The sequence below is a fragment of the Gavia stellata genome, chromosome 2 (assembly GCF_030936135.1).
Source record: "Gavia stellata isolate bGavSte3 chromosome 2, bGavSte3.hap2, whole genome shotgun sequence".
NCBI lineage: Eukaryota > Metazoa > Chordata > Aves > Gaviiformes > Gaviidae > Gavia > Gavia stellata.
The window spans coordinates 15,521,454-15,542,843 of NC_082595.1; the positions used below are offsets into that span (position 1 = coordinate 15,521,454).

General features: G+C 36.5%; 1 protein-coding gene across 1 annotated transcript in view; it reads left to right on the forward strand.

Annotated features, from left to right (window-relative positions):
* Positions 1-21,390, forward strand: part of PRKCE (protein kinase C epsilon) — a 299,850-nt gene that overhangs the window by 200,596 nt on the left and 77,864 nt on the right. The window contains exon 10 of the mRNA XM_059835828.1: positions 108-281. Coding sequence (XP_059691811.1) covers positions 108-281 — 174 coding nt within the window. The remainder of the gene's footprint in view (positions 1-107; positions 282-21,390) is intronic.

Here is a 21,390-nt window from a genome sequence, read left to right on the forward strand (position 1 = left end):
ATACAACTTCATTCAGGCAAATATGTAACTGTCTTTATATTTCCAGTGCAGTCATACTCATATGGTATTTGTTTTTCATATGTAAACAGAATTTCTGTGTGTTTTAGGTGATGTTAGCTGAGCTAAAAGGAAAAGATGAAGTATATGCAGTGAAAGTCTTGAAGAAAGATGTCATACTTCAGGATGACGATGTAGACTGTACAATGACAGAAAAGAGAATTCTGGCGTTAGCACGGAAACATCCGTACCTAACACAACTTTATTGCTGCTTCCAGACAAAGGTAAGCTACATGAACCTTTTATCAGTTTGTGCCCAAGGAACAATATTCACTATTTCCAGAATAAAAGACAGCAACGTAAAAAGTGCATCAATATTTCAAAAATATTTCTGAGAAGTTTTTGGTATTTCAGCATTTCAATAGTATTGAACAGGAATACTGGCTGCTGTTAAATAGCGTAAATACTATTACCTTATAAGTACCAGGAGATGGCAGTAAATGAGTTAAAAAATAAAAAAAACCCCACATGCATAAACCACAAAAAAATTACTGAGGTGCCATTTACTGTGTTTCTTCTATACATTAGTATGGTCTATCGTTTGTTGAATTAAGTACAAATGTTTTTAACATCCAGTATTCAGACTAAAAATTCTAAAATTATCTTGTCAGAAATGAGATTATGACAGAACACTCATTTTTTCAGTTTTCTTGTGCTGTGTAGTATACAAAATGTTCAAAAGAGAAAGGAAATACGTATACTGCCATCAAGTAAGTTCCTATAGTGCTAATGCCTCCCATGTGCTTGAGGAGCAGGGAGAAGGGAAGTTAGAGAGAGCTGATAATGAGAGCCTTTTCCCATGGCATGTTCCTTGTTGGTAATTTTTCATACAGGTTTGGATTTGCTGCTTAAATGTAAGTGAACTTTGGGATGGTTTAGCTGACACTCTAGGATTTCTGAATCCAGTCAGTCTAAGTGCTTGAAACCAGTTGTGTTCACAGAATATTTCTGGTTTTCATTTTTCAGTCCCTTATTTCTCTCTTGTCATTCAGCTGAGCTGACAGTTTTTTACCTGATTGTCCAGAAAGCTTTATGGACCCAAAAACCCCCACAAGGTGAATCTGTCTTGCAGATAGAATACCAATCATATATAACTGAATTTACAGAAGCATCCGTTGTTTTTGAAATGCCTGATAAAAGGTTTACTATTTCAAAGCACTAAGGTTTGAACTTTTGCCTGTTGAACTAAATATGCCATTCATTTCAACGGGATGCGTTTTTGACCTGTAGGGAATAAGTTTAGACATTAGTATGTATGTATGGTTTAAATAGAACACTTGAAAATTAGTCAGCTTCCTTCAAACCTCTGTTTGTTTTTTTTTCTTTCAGTAAGACACTACATTGGAATATTTGAGTCAATTTAATGGAAAGGTTTTGCAGGTTAAATGAATAATTAAATTAGCATATTGAACAAAATTAGGAGTTACTAATGGTGTATATGAGTGTATGTGTGTGAATGTATCACGTATCACAACCAAAACTATGTATGGCACAAATGAGCAATTGCAATAATTATATGTGTATGATTACAGAAAAGCTGTAACTAAAAGATCTTCCAGCAAAGTTGTCAGGAAAGGTAAATAAGGCAGTGAGAAAGCCGTCGGAAAATGGCTAATAAGATCAAGATTATAGTGTGTTCAAATATGCAAATAGCAAATGTTTAGTATGTTTATACAGTTCTTAAAATAGTGAAAATGCATTAGCGTTTTATATGCTTTGAAGTTGACACACAAAAATAGCCCAGGAAGGTGTTTATACAGTTAATGTCTACAGAGGATGTTTCATGCGTTCAGACTTCCATTTCATTTGAATATATGTGTGAACGTACTCTTTAAATGTTTTAACGTATTATTTTAAAATCTGTAACTAGAAGTAAGCATATTATTTCAGATTAAGAAAGTGATAAAAAGATGGTACTGGGGGGAGGGATAAACTCTGTGAACAGAGAGGGACCTTCAGGACTGAGGCAGACCACAGTCCCTGAAGTGTAAATAAATGTATCACCAGCCTGATGTGAATCATGTGGCAGAACGTCGGTAAAGATCAGTTTTATATTGAGTGAATTATGGCAGAAGGTTCTCCGGCTACTTCTCTGGTTTCCTGGAGTTTTCTTTCCTTTTGTATTTCTCATCTGTTCTCCTCCTTCTTTTGTATCCTGCTTTCTGCCTTCCTCCTTGCTCTCCAAAGCCATTCATCAAAGTAAGATATTCAGAAATTCTTCTCACCATCTTCTGTCTTCCCAGATCTCTTGACCAGAGAGACCAGGTCTTGAACTCAGAGGAACTGGTAGTTATGTGATTTATAGTTACAAGTCATAGGCTAGTGACTCTTATCAAACAAGCAAAACTACACCTAGTCATATCCAATCAAATTAAAAGTCCACAGTTGAAAAATGGAAGGGTTTTTCTGAGCATGGCCTATGAACAATTTGCAAAGAACTCTTCATAGAAAGAAACAAATCCACAAAACATGTAAAAGCAAAAGCAATACATCTGCTAAAGCTATGTTATTTATGAATGACAACAAATGAAAACGTACCAAGTAAATTAGTCACTAAATGATTTGCTCAGGTTCAGTGGAAAAACAGGTAGAAAAACTTGCTCTAACAAACATGGTCTGTGGTTAAAATAGCTTTACTGAGACAAAGGCTATTGTACAATAGAGATTAGAATGTGTTTAACAGTAGTGTCTAGTTACTGATGCTGCAATTGTATGCCGTGCCACGGCTGCTGTACTTTGCAGAACTGGTCCCTAGAGTGATCATGCTGGAGTTAAGTTTTACGTTTCAAGTAGAGCATATTTGTCATATACACCCTGACTTAATGGGAAGATTGACTCAGTATTCATTGTCAAAGCATTCAGATGTTGACTTTATGTAATGAGATTACTTGCTTTGTTCCTCTTCCACAAAAATACGAATGTATGAGTTTGACTTTATATATTGCAGTGTTTTCCTTCAGTAATAAGGTGAAGACACTGCAGAAAAGTTGCCCACTGTGCTTTTTACAGTAAGTATGCTTCAGAATTACTTGTTTTTTACATGGAGCAGACTTTTCAATAGTATAATTTACTAAAAGATACTATTATTATCACAACAAGTAAGGGATCATATTTAAAATTATCTTGCAATTCAGCAATCATGTCAAATAATGGCTAATAACAGCATACCTTATATACTCATGTGTTTTTAACCCTACATACCTGAATTTACTTCTAGCAGTCCCATCTAGCTTCCTTATTTTAAAATAATATTCTTGGGACTGGTATTTCTCATGTTCCTTCTTAATGCAAAAGCTAACTTTGATCAAACCAGTTTGCTTTAAGCCCGTCAAAAAATGACACCACCACCCCCCCCAAAAAAAAAAAAAATCAGCATTCTGTATTAAAATTATATATATTCAAATATTGTACTTAAGGGATTGTTTTGCGGTCTTCTGCAAAGTGACCTGGAAGTCAAGAGAGCTGGGTTCTGTTCCAAAGCTTGGGATAAAGTGTGTGAAGCTGATATATGATGTTTTGTCTGCAATAGTTTGAGGTATGAACTCAGCAACGCAGTCCTACCATTAGAAAGAATGTAAAATCTATGGGCAGGACCTCAGCTGATGCGTGTTGTTATGTGGAAGGAGCTCAGATATTTTAGCGTAGCATATCTTATAAAACCATATCACAGTTGGATAGTATTTTTCAACACTCCTGTACTATGGCAGCATTTCCTGTCTTGTTTTGCCAGAATACGGTTAATGCATCTATCAGTGTATTCAGAGGTTTGGTATCTGTTTTGCGTGTGGTCTGTCAAATGGGGTATAAATGAAGAATACTGCATTCTGTATTTGGCACTCCCAATGCCTAGCATACAGGGTACGGCGTTTTTGTAATAACTGACCTTTGCTTATCAGGACTTCAGTGTGTCCTTTATTGAAAAAATGTCGCGTTTTTTCAGGGCTACTACTGTTTACATTCTTTTTTCACTCTTTCTTCTGTCTTCTCTTTTCTTCTATGTGCTGGTTTCTTGTGTTTTCAGTAAGGAGTATCATACCTGACAATAATGCTGATGCTGCCCAGTTCCCCTCTTCAGTGTCCTCTTCACTCCAACCTCATACCGTGCTTCAGTGATCAACTATGGAACAGTATCAACATTAGGTTTTATTAATAATGCTTCAGTCAGATGGCTGGGAAAGGGGGTTAAGTATTTCTAGAGCTATTTTCTCTGAAGACATTCTTGCATTTGTGATATTTCATTCACAGTTGGAAGTTTCGGAACTGTGAAAAATGAAGTATTTTTTTAATGGGAAGTTGAGATTCTACAAAATAGAGGCATAGCTAGCTTCACTTTATTCCTCCTACACCCCTGTCAACCTTCTTCATAGTACTTAAAATTTTCTAGACCTCTGCGCTATGAGATGCATACACATGTATGTGCACAGCCTATAATTTATAATGAATTATCATAATAAATACTTTAGAAATAACACATTTGAAGAATTAAGACAGTGAAAGCTTTATTACGATAATTTGTTTTAAATTTAGAAGACTAGAGAGCTACTGCTTTTAACATCTATCATTTGCTTTTTTATCCAACTTCATGAAATTAGATAAATTTGATACTAGTGCTCTCCTGCTCTTTTCAGAGTACTATATGCAACAAAATTGCTTTGTACAGAGACATAGTAGAGAGTACTATTAGTACAGAGTAATATTCCTGTTGAATGATAGAGATGCATAACTTGTAAAGGACCCTTAGTCAGCATGATAGCTATTTCTATTAGAGAAAACAAGTAATTAAATAAAGGATAGAGGAAGTCAGAAAGTCAGTTACTACACGTAAATAGTTAGACTTATCCCACCCATAAAGGCTTTTTTTTCCCCTTACAATTGTCTGCATGTTACAAGCAGTGTATCTATTCATAGCATAGCTCCTGAGCTGACCTGCAAGGCCATTCACTTCTTTCCTGTGTTGTAAGGTAGAGATTAGCCACATGACACTGACAGAACTGAAGACTATCTAGGAATAGGCTGTAGTAACCCTATTACAACTACGTTGGTTCCTTAACTGTTATGTTCTACCTAGTGGCTTACAACTGGTTTATCCTAGATTGTGAATACTGTGGTTCAGGTACTATTTCTTTCTGCATGATTGTACAACTAGCTCACCCTGGGTGATGGTAGAAGGCTGGTGTTTATAAAGCTAAGATTTAGGAGATTTCTTTTCTCTTTCATCTGTCATGATTTTCCTTTGTGATTTTGGCAAATTTCTGAACCTTTTTCTGCATCAGACCCCTCTTTGTAAAAACCAAGAGTAATCAGTCCTTCCTTCACTTCGTGGCTTGTATTTAAATGTTTCCAAGGAGGGTTTGGAAGTCCAGTAGTACAATATTATTATAGTGCACAAGGATCAGTATCGGAAAGTGGAACATTGCAAAAGGTGTAAAATGGAGTTCCATTTTTAAAGTGACTTGGTTTATTTGTGTAAGAAAATGTAAAACAGCAAAAGGAGACAATCACATGCTTATGATGTCTTTAAGTCATGTTTTCTAAGTTTATTTAAGAAGAATCTCTACAGTTTGTGACCAAAACTGTCTTTGGTAATGTAAAAGCAAGTCTTATTTCTCTTATGTGTATTTGTACAAAAAAGTAAATGTCTTCTGCAATAATAGCTCAGAGGAGTGTCATTTATGATATACAGTGCAGATTAACCTAACTGACTGGCCACTGTTAACATTCATCTGGGACTAATCAGAGCTTATAATCCATTTTATCTGGTATTCTTGTACTTTCGTTGCTAAGCAGCTAAAGCCATTATGCAGATATTGCTATATGGGCGTAATCAGTTTAACACAAGTTTGCATTGCCTTTTATTACTGATTAGTGTCAAATTAGAACTTTTTAGGGCCCAATTCTGTTCGTTATTATCCCTGCTTCGGTGGATTTGTACATGCGTGAGACAAAGGACTAAATTAGCCCCTGTATTTTTAGCTACTTCAGTGCTAAAATATTTTAATACAATTTAAATATAAAATTATTGACAAAGGTTTCTTAATGGTAAGTGTTAACTGTGGTAAAAAGGTAGAATAAAATGATAGATAAGCATAGAGCAATGTTATTGATACTGTTTATATTATGGTATCTTTATATATATATTTATAAATATTTATGTTAAAACTTAATTTTAGTATTTTATTTAACTGTATTATTATATATGCATATACACAGAATATGTGCAATAGTAGCTATTTTAATTCCCAGCTGGTCTCTACAGGCAGTTTATATCGTAAGAAATTAAAAAGAACTGATACTGACTCATTCTTTGGAATATTTCCTGAAACTCTAGAAGTTAGAGTGGTCTCTGGTGGTGTTTCATATAGCATACAGTCAAGAATTCATGTAAATACATGAAATTTTGGTAGAATAAGGTTTTTCAGAAATTTGGGTACTGTGTATGTTAAATTTAGATTTCCTGTTGACCGCTACACAATATGAATGCATTGACCGCAATCATTGTATTGTCTAAAAGTAGACACTGTGGTCGAGAATAGTTGGAACAGTGAAGCTGATGATTAAATACTGTAATCATTGTCTCTCTCACACACAAGCCCCTGTTTCCAGCATGATGACCCGGTTTTGGGAAACTTGCTATTATGCTGCTCAGTTATTGCTAGCTGCTCTTGAAGGATTATTAAAGCCTGGTTAGCTCACTGAAGATTCATTGTTCACATTAGTCCTTTTAGTGTTAAACTTCAAGTCAGGCTATCGGTGCAGCCAGGCTCATCAAGGGCCCATAGGAGAAATTACTCCTTCAGCATCAATCGGAAGAGTCTAAATGCTTCTCTTTCAGGCAGGGAAGACTTTTATTTTGTGATGTAGCACCCAAACTGAACAGGACTCTTTCAGACCCTCTCAAAGCTAGGGCTTGTTCCTAGTTTGCTTGTATACAAGTGAGTGCTGCAGCTGCAGCTCCATGGAATCCTTTGCTGTAACCAACTGAGGCCTCAACAACCCCAGGAATAGTCCCGAGTCAGCACCTGTGGCCAGAATTCACTGCAACTGCTGTCATGAAATAGGTGAGGGCAAGCTGGAGTTTGTACTGATTTTATTTACCTTGGTCTTCATGTCTGCATATTAGGGTTTTAGAGTTAACTATGCCAGTAGTTCACTGTGTTAGAAACATCTTAGTGTAGCCAAGCATAAAATTCAACTTCAAGATTTTAATCCTGATGTGATCATGTGCAGACAGGAGGTTTTTAGGATAACAGGTGGAGCTAAGGCCATTTCAGGTACTGTTTTCAGATCTCCTGGACAGAGAAGCTGGAACTACATATTGCACACTTTTCCTCTTGGGAAAAATGTGTTTCTCCAGTTGAGGCACGTTTGAGGGGAGGAATTTTTAGAGTGTCTACCAGATGCTTTGCCAGTAACTTTCCTGGCAAGTCTGTCTGTCTTGTATACCGTGCTATAGCAGAGATTGGAGGAGACAGGAATATTGTCATCCAAACAGGGCAAAGGGGGTAGCAGACTTTGAACAGAACTGGAGTAGACCCATCACTTACTGGGTCCACAAAATCTCTGTATAAGCTTTGCACTATGGCTGTGTTAATGTCATGCTGGTTGGTTCCTCATCTGGCATTCTTAATCATACAGCTTTTGTAGGAAAGGAGTACTGTTCCTCATCCAGCAGGATAATTGAACAATGCTGCTTTAAATGTAATCCTTCAGGTTAACGCTGGATTGTGGCTTTTAGTTTAGTTTGGTCTTGGGAGAGAGGAGTGGGAAGGATAAAGGTAATCCGCCTTGTGGCAGCATCCCTTGGAAGAAATGTGCCTGATTTGTTTGTATCAGGATCTGTCACCCTGCAGCCATGTGCTGTGACGCTTCTTTCTGTCCTTCCTCCGCACCTAGGTCTCGAGACCATCCTCATATCTAGTGTAGGATCTCCCCCCATTTGGACAGAAGATACCTGAGTACATGACCTACATGAAACCACTGGTCCTTTGACCTAGCACAGTTTGTGCTTTTTCTTGTATTTGATAGCTGTAAAGCACTAGTCACAATTTGTCTCTAATGGGTTCAATATAAAAATGAATTTGTAAAAATAAAACCTACCTTTAAAATAAGTGGAAATGTAAGGCTCACATGGGTAGCTATCAGGATGGCTCATTTATGCTAGTCAGCTGTTTTAAAGAAAGCCTGTTTTACCCAAGTGGTTGTGGGAAAGCATTTAATACTGTGTTTATTAGGTGTTGCTCTTACAAGTAAACAACTAACGCACCCCAAAGGAAGACTCAGGAAAAAGGAAACTGCATATAAAATTTGATTCTTCTGCAGCTTCTTTTCTAAGTGCAGGAAATGATTCTCTTTGGAATTCATTTGGGCACTTTAATACTACTTTTTTGTTGTTTTTTGGTGACAACAGTAAACTGAATAAAAGATAATTGTACACGAGAGAATTTCACCATGGGAAGGAGGTGGAATTTACAAAACATTGGGTTTTGCATCTTTAATAAAAATTTCATTGCTTTTTTAGCATGTACACAGAGTAATTTCAGTAACTTTAGTTTTGGCATAACGTCTTCTGCACCATACACTATGTGTGAGGTGGGCCAAGCTTCAGTAGGGTGTAACTTAAATTACACTTTATCTTCTTCTCAAAACCACACCATCAGATTATTTTTACACCATTAATGGGTGTGTGAGAAGATTTAAGGGAATCCCGTTTATGCCATTTTATCTCACTTGTGGGTGAGTACTTTTAGCAGAAACACACACACTTTTTTGAGGGCAGCCAGTTTTACTCTTGCCTAATTACTGTGGACTAAGAGCAGTGATGCCCAGCCTATAGTCTCATGCTTGTGTGTGGGGAAGCATGTAGAGAGCTTATTTGTGTTCCCATGTAAGGTGAGTCCAAGGCCACTCGGTAAGCTGAGAAGTATTCAGTGCATTGTTTATCTCCTTAAAAAAGATGACAAGGAAGGTGATCCATAATGTCAATTTAGCAGTTAAGAGAAGTGACTCTCTAGAGGAGAGTGAGTGGTGTGTCACTTGTGAGTCCATAGTGCCTCTATGCCAGCGCTGAAATGCTGTGTAAAGAGTATATAAAACTTTCACTAATAGTAAGAAACAGTAAATGTAGATCTATAAAACATGTACAGGTAAAATGTATCTCATCATCAATGCTTCCTGTTCTCCTCTAGTAAACTGATCGGTCATTGAAAAATGATTGTTCAGAACTAAGGAAACTTGAATAATAAAGACTCCTTCCAAGTCCTGGCTGTGCTTATTAATACAGTAGTTTATAGGAATGCAAAGAGCGTTTACCAATTGGGAGATCATGACAGCGAACATTACGTTTTGGACTGTGCTATTTCATCTTACAGCAAATGGCTGTGAACTACTGTGAAACACTTTCTTTTTCCATTCTCCACTTTCCATGTCTAAAAATGTGCATAGTCACCTTTAAATGAGACTGAAAAGAGGGAAAGCACTGTGAGTTCTACTTAATGTTCCTTTTCGTAGTAAGTAGATTCTGATTATTACTGAAGCATGAATTATTTATATTGTGATCTCAGAATATATTCCACCAAAATGTCTATTATAATACAAAAATAGTATAAAACAGTGTTTTAAATTATTTCCCAAAGGGAAATCCTCTGCTTAATTTGCTCAGTTTTTCTCTTGCTACACTATGTAGTGTAAACATTGTACTTTTCCTGCATTAGGTGTACTAATCCATCTTTTCCTGCATCACACAGTGTATTTAATAACTGTAAGTCTCTTTCCCATGGACAATTACTCTCTGTATGTAAGGTTAGCTTTGTTGTGATCAGACCACTAGGTCCTCTAAGGATTAATGAGGATTTGTCAGAATGGTATGACTGTTAAAAATAATGATCAACAAATGCCACTACTTTAAATAATTTAAATAATATCAGTACCTATGCTGGAAAAAATCTTTCTTCTTTTAAAGGTAGTACATTATAAGGGAACTCAGTGTTCATGGAAGGCACTCTGAAGGTTAACTTAGAAAAACTTAACTACTTTAGTGGTGTATGGAATAATACCAGCTAGTAGTAAGTCTGCATATTTCCACAGACTAAGTTGTGACCTAGAAAGGCCACCCCATTTTATCCTTAATTACATCCAAGAAAGGCCCAGTTATAATTCCTCCTTTCAGAGTGCATGTACCTTGCCAAGTACGCAAGAAGAAAAATTGTCCTTTTAGGTACTTAACTTTCCATTCAGCCAATGGAAGGATGAAAGGGATCCATTGCGTAAGCTTCTATAAATAAGTTTTTCCAAGAAGCTTTGCCGAATCACACAAGATAAGTAAATCCAAATCCTCTAATTGATAAGTGGTTTCTTGAAAAGTCTATGGCAGTACTTATTTTCTCTTTTCTGTCTTCAGAAACCCAGTGTTAAAATAATCACGCAAAATTTTGCCCCTTAAAACTGCTTCCTGAATTGTAGAAAAAAACTGCACCCTGAAGATACGACGCACTATTTTCTTCTGTGCTGCTTTACTCATTTTAGAGGGTTTGGATGGCTTAAATGACAGCAGAATCTTGGACAGTGTTTCCTGTTGTCTGACTAATTTATACTTGTGAATTGCCAGGGTTTTCAGCTGTGTGAAGCATATGTTTTGCCAAAAATTAATCATGTTCTGGAAACAGGAAAGTATGGAAAATAAAGTAGATACAATTAATGCTTTGAAAGGTCACTGTTGCATATGTAGAACTACAGAAATCCAGACAGTGAAGAGAGGTGTGTGAATAATGACTTTCAATAGGTATTGAAAAAGCCTGGCTCAGGTAACTCATGTTTGTCATGTAGAACAAAAAAATCAGTGTGTGGTGCTTACACAGATCAATGGATATTTATAAAGGAAGGGTTTTGAAAATGTGTTGAAGAGAGAATGTTATATGTAGGCTAAGGATTTTGCACATAATTATCAGTTTTGATTAATTCTATGTGCTCATGTAATTTTTCTTTTGAAATGTGAATTTTTAACCTCTTGCTAGATTCCTTTCATCCTCTTTTGGAAAGCTAATTTCTACAAAGGGCCAAAGAAAAGGTAATACCAGGCTCTGATCTCATGAAGGACTGCATAAGACATACTAACGTAAGAACAGCCAACGGCTTGTTTGGCCCAGTATCCTGTCTCTAGCAATGCCAAAGCAGATGCCCAGGAAGAATGTAGGTACAGGGTAAAGCGTATCATGACATTTTTCCAGAATACTATCCCAATATCAGGAGATCAACGACTTGGGCATTTCCTGAGCCAAAGATAGTGGTTTTGCGTATAATGAGGTGGCGTCTTTGCACATAATATTATTTGTGGGAAGTGTTAAAGGTGAGAAACTGTTTAGAAATGTAAATGTTGGAGAGGATTGTGTTGTGTTTTGTTCTCCACCCTGGAGTGGAGAAATCCTCTTAATACCACATCTGCGAACAAACAACCTTATAGTGCAGTATAAATATTTATACCATTTCTTTTTAACGATATCTCTGAAAGTAGTATCTATGCCATTAAAAATCTCCAAGCTGATGTACCTGCGCTGTTTCTCCATCGTCTTCTACAGTAGTGAAATAATGTATCTCATCACCTGGAAATAGCAACTAAACATACTGAGTTTTCTCAGATAGAAAAAACCAGGATTTCCTACAGGTGTTTTGATATGTGTTTCCATAATGTATTGTTATGCATACATTAGATATAAAAAAAAAAACCACATGCTGTAATACAGGTAAATAATACATAATAAATTTGATAGAACAGTTCTCAAGTTACATTTTCCATCACTGAGAGCTAAGGTACTGAAAGAAAGAGATAAGTGTTACAATATCTTGTGCTTTCCCATCAGGAATGTAAGCAGTGAACCACAGCTGGCAATGTCATGTCAGAGCCAAAAGGGCATCATGCATAATGCATTAGACTTAATTAAGAAGCATGCCAAAGAGTGATGCCATCCTTTTTCAGATTTTCAGTCTGCAGTGTTCTTTTGTTGAATTTCTGAAGTAGAAATTAAATAAAGGTTATTTTAAACTTAATTCAGCCACTTTTTAACACATTTATCTGAACAGTTCTTAAAAAAAAAGGTAGGGTATGGACAACTCTTTCAGAAATGAGAATAGCTGTATTGGATATATTGATGAGTATAATCCATGGTTTCATTTATGGACCCATACAGTAGGAGCACAAGTTCTAAAAGAGAAGTTAATTAGCTGCTTTGGACATCCAAGAAATCTCACTTCTTGCAGTTTTAGACAATCAAAGAGTAAAAATGAAATAAGGTTTGGGCAGAAAAAGGGGCTGTCTTCAGGGGTTTAAAATGCAGTGTAGTCCTGTGATGTATTTAACTCCTGGAAAGTCCTCTATGGCTGCATTCAGATGTGAGAAACTTGGTGGTGATGTTGCTGAGGTCTCATTCATACGGGCTTAGGCCACATGTTCGCTTTGTGCATTGCATATATAAACATCCCCTTCGTGCTTGCAGTATTCAAGAGCAACTCCTTTAATGGCAACTGCTGTATTGCAGCAGCATAGGAAAGGAAGCTTGCAGAGCTTTCCTAGCATAATGAGAAACAGGAAGATCATATCTAATGAGATTTCTGGATCAGAAATGAGGGAGTTTTAGATAGGAATCTGAATTTAAAGAGGCTTAAACTCACCAAACCTCTGAACTTTTGGAAATTTGCCATGAATCTGTGGGAAAAGTTAGGAAAGAATTGTTGCTGGGTGATATGCCCAAGGAGATTAACTGCTTTCCACAGTGCAGTTCAATGTGGTATTATTATATAAAACACTCGAAGTGGTTCAAATATCCCCTAGGCTAACATGTAATCTCAGCCACATGTGTAACCCAATATCTGAGTATTGTTTCGCTCTGCTTTTTAACTGGATTTAGACTGATGATTTGGGTCTAAGAAGCCACAGGCAGCTCCCTAGAACCTAAAATATCACCAAGTTCAGGATTTGATACACAATACAGACTTCATTAAAATTCATTAACCGTTACCTGATTGCACAGTTAACATAATTCTGCAAATAGCATTGACAGAAAGGAGTTTTATTTACTGGCCTTGTCCAGAGAAAAGTAATGTTTTATCCATTAGTAGTATGTTGGTTTTAAAGTTGTTTACATTCTTTGAGGAAATGCGGAAGCCACTGCTTGAAGAGGTTAGAGGACGTACAAGTTTATGGGTTCTTTTTGAAAATATTCTTGAAGCAAATACTAACTTACATTATTCAAGTAACAGACAGCAGAGAGAACTTCGTGTCTTGGCAAACTGAATTTACTGTGTAATATTTGAATAAAGAAATCTAAACTATGAAAAAAAAGTTCCCAGATCTTACCATGATACAGTGAAGAATTATATCCTTTTTTTGGCCCTACCCACAAGCTTTGCTTGCAAGTTACTGTCTTTGTAAAATTACTGATGATCTCAGAAAGATAAACAGACTACAAATAAAATTGAGGGTTTAAGTAGAATGCTTAGAAGGTGAAAAACATGATAATCTGTTAATGAAAAATTCTGAAGTTTTTAATTATTTTTCCTTTTCCTTCTTTTTCCCCTTAAAGGTAGATGTCTGTTAATTTAACAGGGAGCAATTTGTGATCTTTCCTTAAAGCTCTCCTTTGAATTATGTAAGCTGTTGTCCCGTAGAAACCTTAGGTTATAAACTTCAAAGGAGTCTCGTGAAACCTCGAGGTGAAAGTAGGGGAAAATTTCAGAAAGACCTTCTCTCTCCTGTGGAACTAAAGACATGGGAAATTGTGTCAGTCCAGCTGAAGTTTGCTTTGAAATGCTGGGTTAGCACGACTACAAAGCACCAAATGGGAAGCTTCCAATCACTGCTAGTGTACTTACTGAATCACAAAGGCTAAGTTCATGCAAATTGTTACCACTGCTCTTTTGTTCCTAATTCCAGAGGACATTTTTTAGTGATTAATATACTTTTTCCTTAGAACGAAATATTGTACTGGGCCAAGGTTGCAGCATGTTAAATTCCCTGAACATGTGTTAGTCCAGGAACAGTTGTAGAAATGCAATGAGAAACCATTGGGGCAAATATAAACTACGAGTTCAACATTTTGTAATCTTACAAAGCCAGAAATGTATCCCACTGATGTTCTTTTTCTCCTAAAATATGAGATTTCTTTCTAATTCTTGTTAGTTATCAGACACCAATTGCATCGTTCTGCTTTACTGGCTTGCTGTGTTGGTCTGTCAATTCTTGTGGCCTGTGTGTAGTTTTTGATCCTGAACTAAGAAAGATAAAAAATTTGCCCTCTCCTTGCCTTGTCTCACATAACATCACAAATGCTATAAAAGAAAAGTAAAATAAATACATTGGAAGTTACTGCATTTTTTATTATTTATTTTTAAAATAATGATGTGAACCTTTGACATAATTTTTGAAATATACAGTTCACCAATTGTTGTTTTCAAGATGCTGATGACTGTGAACAAGAAGTTGTTCATATATTATGTTCTTCAATATGCTGAAAAGCTTTGCTGCTTCAGGGACGGAACACTCCACAGCTTGAATTTTAAACCCTAAAATAATTGAAATTAGAAAAATAAATATAATCATGCTTCTCTCCGATACTCAGAGTGAAATCAGTTAATTTATAATGAAAAGAATGATAGCTTCTTTTTTTTCATGAGAGCTCAAACTTAAATACATCTATCTACCAGAAAGGAGACAGATATAGTATGTGTCAGCAATCACAGATACAACTACTCATTTATTTTAGAAATTCAGCAAATACCTATTATGGGCAGTCTTTTAAAATTTTTAGTTGCAATCCTGTTTGCATTATCCAAAGAGAATGCATTATTCATGCATTATTTAAGGAAAGACATTTTGCCTTAACTCTGCATGTGTAGTGAAAAAAAAATTCCTGAAAGGATTTTTCCATATCTTCTCAAACTATTATGAAGCTTCCATCACTCCACTGTTTGTAAATACCATTGACATTTTCATAGCTGATGCTTGTAATCTCACCAAGACACTGGCTGTTTCTGCTTATTTTCTTAATATAAAAAGCTGTTGAACCTACTTGCTGGTGTTATACACATGGGGTGGGATTTTTGACAGTTAAGCAACACAACTAAGTGTATAGACATTCTTCATTTTTACTTTCTGCTTATCAAAACCTATACTTACTTTTGCATGTTTTTATCTTTACATGTTCTTTGTGGTCAGCCTTGATATTGAGAAAAGGGTACTGAAAGCTCTGTCTTTAAAGCCATGTCTTAAAAAATAAAGTTCATGTTCTTACATTGTCTCTGTTTGCATGGAACAATTAAGTGAAGCTACAGAAGTCGTAACTGGAATTGTGGTTTGATCCAGAACTCATAAAAGTTACTTTGCTTTTGATCAGGCTCCTAATGATGAAAGCAAGGTACTGTGTGATGACACTGTATAGATTTTAGCAATGTTTTATAACATTTTACTGCTGCAGTCTGTCATCTGATGAGCGTGTTTATGGGAAGAATACAAAAACTCTGCTCAGTCCATATCTGACAGCCAGGTATAAGTCATTGAAACCTTTGTTCCGGATATTGCCCAATTTGTGTGGGGTGGAGGAATTAGGTTTTGTTTGTTTGTTTTAATAGTGACTACATTTAATTCAGTGAAGCTGAAAAAGTGAAATTAGCTATTGAGGGGTGAAAAATGGAAAATAAACAGTTTGGATCTGTTTGTACAAAACCAAAACACTGGTGTTTTATTCCAGGCCATTTGAACATTGACCAGTTAATAGTGCGGTTTCATGATATGTGCACACTGATCTGAGACTGTGCTGCTGCTGGTGGATGAGGACGTCTTCCCCGCTGCTTCCTCGTGCTGGGGGTACCCAGTCTTTCCATTGCATCTGTTCCAGCGAGCCCTTGCGTGGATGAGTTGGATCAGTTTGCTGGTAGATCTGAAAACTAAAGTTGCAAAAAATAATCTGTGTGTTAATGAGCAGCTCTAATCTGCCTGGCTGTCACTGGTGCCTGAGAGGGAGCAAGTGGGAAGGAGGCTGTTGCTCTCCGCAGCAGCAGTTCACTGCTGGGACAGTAAGCCAGCTGTGAAATCCCATGTAGCCCTGCCCTGCCTGTCCACACAGCAATAGATTTTCTTCTTAAAAGAGTAATAAGAAAATTTGAACTGCAGTTTTTTCACATCGGTGTTTTGTGGCTGTAATCACCTTAGATGTGATCCTAAACTCTTTATTCTCATGATTGCTATTAAGTTGCTCATGAGAATGGAAAACAAGATTTGTGGGTCAGTTTTGATCCCTTTGAAGGTAACGGTTTTGTTTCCACTGACTTGAGAAGGGTCAGAAACATTAGCCTTCCTTTTTTTTTTTTTTTTTTTGCCATGACTTGTATGTATTACAGATGAGATGTGTCATTTTGTCATCTGTTAGAAATTCAGCTTTTGGCACTGCAGATATGTGAGCAGCATGTGCAATTGCTATTTTGTTTCTGGGTTTGGTTTTTTTTTTTTAGTTTTATTTGTTGTTAATTCTAGTGTTTATAGTCAACAAAGCCTCAGTAGTAGTTGTTATACATAAATTAATTATACTCTTAAGGTGACATGCCATAATTTTCCATGTCCATCTTTGGAAGTAATTATTTCACTTCTGTACAGTATTAGATTATATGGATTAGGCAGTATGTTGCCTATGCAGTAGAAGACTTATAATGGTTGATCCCAAATGGAATGTAAAATATCTGAATGTGGATTTTTAAAGGACAGGAAAAAAAATTGCTAGTAGATTTCTGTATATCAAATGCAGCACTTAATTTGGAAAACAGCTAGAGATTGCAGAGCATTTGTATTATAATGTACACTGGTGTTGGCACTCTCCAGACACATCGATCTTTCAGGAACTTGCACATTCTTGTGTATTCTCCTTTCTTCAGGCGATTTTGTCTGAACTTTCTCAAATATCCCCTGTGACTGCCTGTCACTATCTTCTCGCAGGACTGCAAGCTCTCTAGGCAGGATCAGCCCCGCTGCCTGACCGCTGCTCTGCTTAGCATCACTGCCAAGCACATGACTGCTGGTTTGAAGTCTGCAATCTTGACATCCTGTGTTTGAGCAAGGCCTGGCTCAGTTAGATAGATACAAGTCTTAACCTGCTGGCTACACTTACTTTGTGCCTTACCCACTCTTAAGGGAGTTTGTGGAATGAAATGGATAAAATAGGAAAGTCGAATAGATGAATTGTCATGGAAGGCATGCACAAGTGAGTTTGCCATTGCTATTTTAATTGTGTATCATGAGGTGTTTTCTCATATGTCTTGAAACCCAATTGACTGAGTATTTGTACATACTTTTGACTGCTTTTTGAAACAGTTTCTGCTTCCTGTTCTAAATCGGAAAACAGGATGCAGGACAGTGTGTTTCAGGAGACAGAAACAGGTTAGTGTGTCACTGTTTTTCTGGCCAAACCATGTGTATAAAACACTTGCAGGAATATGTTTGCATTTTCATGGACCCAAAGCTAGAATATATTTCTATCCTGGTTGTTCAGTGTTCATCCAGCTTCCCCTATGCACAGGTTAGTTATTTTCATAACCATTTCTTTAATATGTCTGCTATAATTTTAAAACTTTTGGAGCTGTCTAAAGAATTTTGCCTTTTTAATTTTTTCTTACTCTTCAAAAAATCTTGGCTTTCTTCTTGAGTCGATTTGAATTTTTGTATATATCTTTGTGATTAAAACCACTTTCACGTTACAGATGAAAGCCTCATCTGCTGCAGTGATTTTAAACATGGGTTCTACTTAAATTCATTAATATGTACTAATAGAAAATTTATATTTTTTTTTACATTTCTGTATGACTCGATACTAGATAAACAGTTCAAATCCCACATAAAAACGCTTTGGACTGCAAAAAAATACACTGAAAGTCATTGGCACTGGGAAGAAGAATGCTCAGTGTTGAAGGCTTATGACTGATGATGCATGGAAATGATACCTGCTGGTCATCACCTAGCAAGAGGAGGGTCACAACAGGTGTCCATGTGGTTACTTTTCTGTGTTACAACACAGTCATGTTTTTAATGCAGAGAGAAATTATCTGTGTGAAGAGAAATACGTGGGAGTATATTATATTGGTAAGCTGTTCATATCTATCTTTCAACAGAAAGGCTCTTTTTGCTGTAAACCAACACTACACACGCTGGAGGCTAGGTGACTTTATTTATCTTCCAGTTTTCTACCACAGAGTCTTTCAGCTTTCTATTCCCAACACTTCAGTATGCTAAAGTAAATATTAACTTGTGTCTTCAGACAACTTTCAAGATCTATGAAACTTGATTTACCTGGATTCAGAGATGGATTAGGTCCTGTGTACATCCAAGTTATCTGTCAGGAGTTCTTAAAAAGTTTTTTCCCTAAGAATTCCTACATCTACAATTATGTATGTCCTTTCATGTAATTATTTTCAATCTAGATATAGCACAGATGTTTTGAGTCAGGCTTGCCACTAGCAATTTTTTGGGTTGGGTTTTTTTGTGGGCTTTTTGTGTTTGTGGATTTTGGGGTGGTTTTTTTTTTTAACGTATACACCAGTACTCTTGCTGACCTCCTTTAAAGGTGTTTTTTAAGTGCAAAACTTTATGTCCTAGATGTTGAACTGTGTGTGGTTTAAAGAAAAAAAATCTAGCTTTGCACTTTTAATGACCCAAACTTTCATTCATCATAGAATTCTGGCTTAATCTGTTCTAGGATCTCTGCCATAATCTTATCGCTTTAATTATAGTCCCCCAAAAAATGCAAAAAATGTTATATAACTCTTTCTGAACTTGTTTGGGCTTCTTATAGGCATGCTTATGTGGCAGGAAAAACATTACGCAGTCCAACAGTGGCATAGGGAAAAAGTCATGCAAGCAACAATTAGGATCTGATTTTCTAAAAAGAAACTTCTAGAGATATAGTGTTGACAAGAAATAAATTTAGAAACATTAAACATTATATCCCAAAGTATAGTTTCATTACAGTTCTCTGAAAAATGTAGACTTCACGATCTGAAGACTGGAGTTGAGTAAATTTGAATTTGTCAAATTGAAGTTATTGCAAACTTTCCAGTTTTCCTTATGAAGTCAGGTTCTAACAGATTTAAAATGTGTGCCATAAAATTACTTGCATCATCTTCTGTCTGTAATTTAGAAAACTATAATTTCGTTGTTTTCATGTAGAAATAAAAACCATTTGGGATTTACACATGTTGTAAAAATCTATGCCTGTAGGGGTTATCCGGCTAGAATCAGAATAACTTTCTGCCTTTTCATGTTGTGAAGGGTGTCTACATTTCCTTTTGTGGGGTCCCTGAAAAGAAGCGCTTTTAAAATAGTGGAAAAATTAAACCGTTCCAACATATTCTTGCCTGTGCTGAGGAAACCCGTTACAAGTTCGTCATTAATGTCATCATAATTATAATGCTAAAGGCAAGAAAAAAAGGAGGAACTGTTTGTTGTTTTCAGTTAACAAATCCTTTTTTTGTCTGTGTGTGTGTAGATTAAAGGTTTTTAAGGGCATTTTTGTAAGAGCTACTGACCTTTTGAATTGTTAATTAACTCTATTTCTAAGTTCCCTTGTTTATTTGTACATGCTTTTTCTGTGTCTTCAGACTCAATTTTATTTTAAGTCTGTCATATTTTAATAATTCTTTTTTTAAAACGTCAAATAACAGGTTATAAAATCATCGTAAAATTTAGGCTTAGAAAGCAAGGCCAGCTTAATCAATCTGCCCAGAGCCTCAAGGTCTCTCACCTAGATTGTGCAAGTAAATCTTAATGTGACACTAAGTCAGGCTGTTTGCAGAGAGCTGAAACTCACTTGGTAGGAGTATAACAAAAGCAGTTTCTGCAGAATTAGCCTCATGAATAGCCTACTGTGTGTTAAAGTGTTATAAGAAATTCCGTCATGTATCAGAAACACGTTAGCCATTGAATAATTTCATGGAAATGGTATGTAGCTGTACATATTTGTGGATACAGAAAAGAGAGTGGCAAAATGAAAGTGTTGTAGAAGCATTTTTACTGGTGTTCAAGCTATCAGGATTATTGGAAAATATGGCATATATGTTGGACCAGAGCGATCATTCTTGATGAATAACACATATGGTTTACAACCTGACAAATTGTCCAGACTCAAAGAATCTGAATGTCGAAGCTGCCGTTAAGCCACCACCATTATCTGACTATGTCATGTTAATTCATAACTTTTGTAAAATCTATTACATGAACTCCACATCTATAATGTACAGGACACAGAAGTTGTTGATATTTGGGAACAGCCTGCTGGAATGGGTATACTGGGGGTTTTTTTAGTAGATATCCAGACTTCCAGTTCTTGTGTGTTTTGTCTTTGAAGTTTCTGGATTACAGTCAAGAATAATGTGGGCATTTTGAGGGATACGTCGCATTTTCATTTTGATAATGGGGAATTGCTTATATAACTTCTTGGCTTTGGTGGTTGCCACGTCAGAGTTTTACTTGAAGATCACAGTAACGCAGAAAGTCATTGTTTTATTTCCCCTTTGTTAGAGCTTTAAAAGTCACCCACGTGTCATTGGTGATAGTGAATGTCTGCAGTACCAGTCACATCCCTGTATCGCTAAAAGAATCTGCCAAAGGAGCCTGGGGGCTTCCACAGTTCTTCTCCCTGGAGCAGGGGACTTTCCTGGCCAGAAGTTCTCCGACTGCACTTCAGTTTGTAATCCTTTTTCCGTTAGTGGTTGTTGTCCATCCTAGAAGAGGCTCCATTGAAAGTGTAAAACCCTGTGTGTATAGTTGGCAATCTCCTCTAAAATGGATTTTTAAGAACTTTGCTTGGACAAGGACTGTCGGGAGTTTTGCTGCTGCTTTCAGACTGCAAAGATCATCTTCATGTATTTTTAGAATGTATGTACATTTTATCTTCTCATATCAGGACTATTTCTTACCATGCAATCTCTGACAGTATTTTTCATTTGTTTTTGCTTGCAATATGTCAGAGTAACATGTAGTAGCAATATTCGTGGAGCTCACTCAGGAGTTTGAATTTCTAGCCAACACCCGCATCCGAATTACTGCTTCTGAGTGGAGAGAGTGATTTCTGAGCCCTCCAAAGCTGCTGGAGCATTCATTTTGGTCCCCTCCACCCCTGCTTTTTTCCCTTCTATTTTTGATAGGCCTAAAATAAATATTGCTGAGGTATCCAAGAATCCTTGGAGGGGCGGGGGGGGGGGGGGGGGCGCGACAGTTTTTCTGAGTGTATTTCCTTACATGGCACTTAGCACAATAGTGCTTGTGCTAAACATTCCTCTTCTATGAGGCAGTGCAATGATATTTAG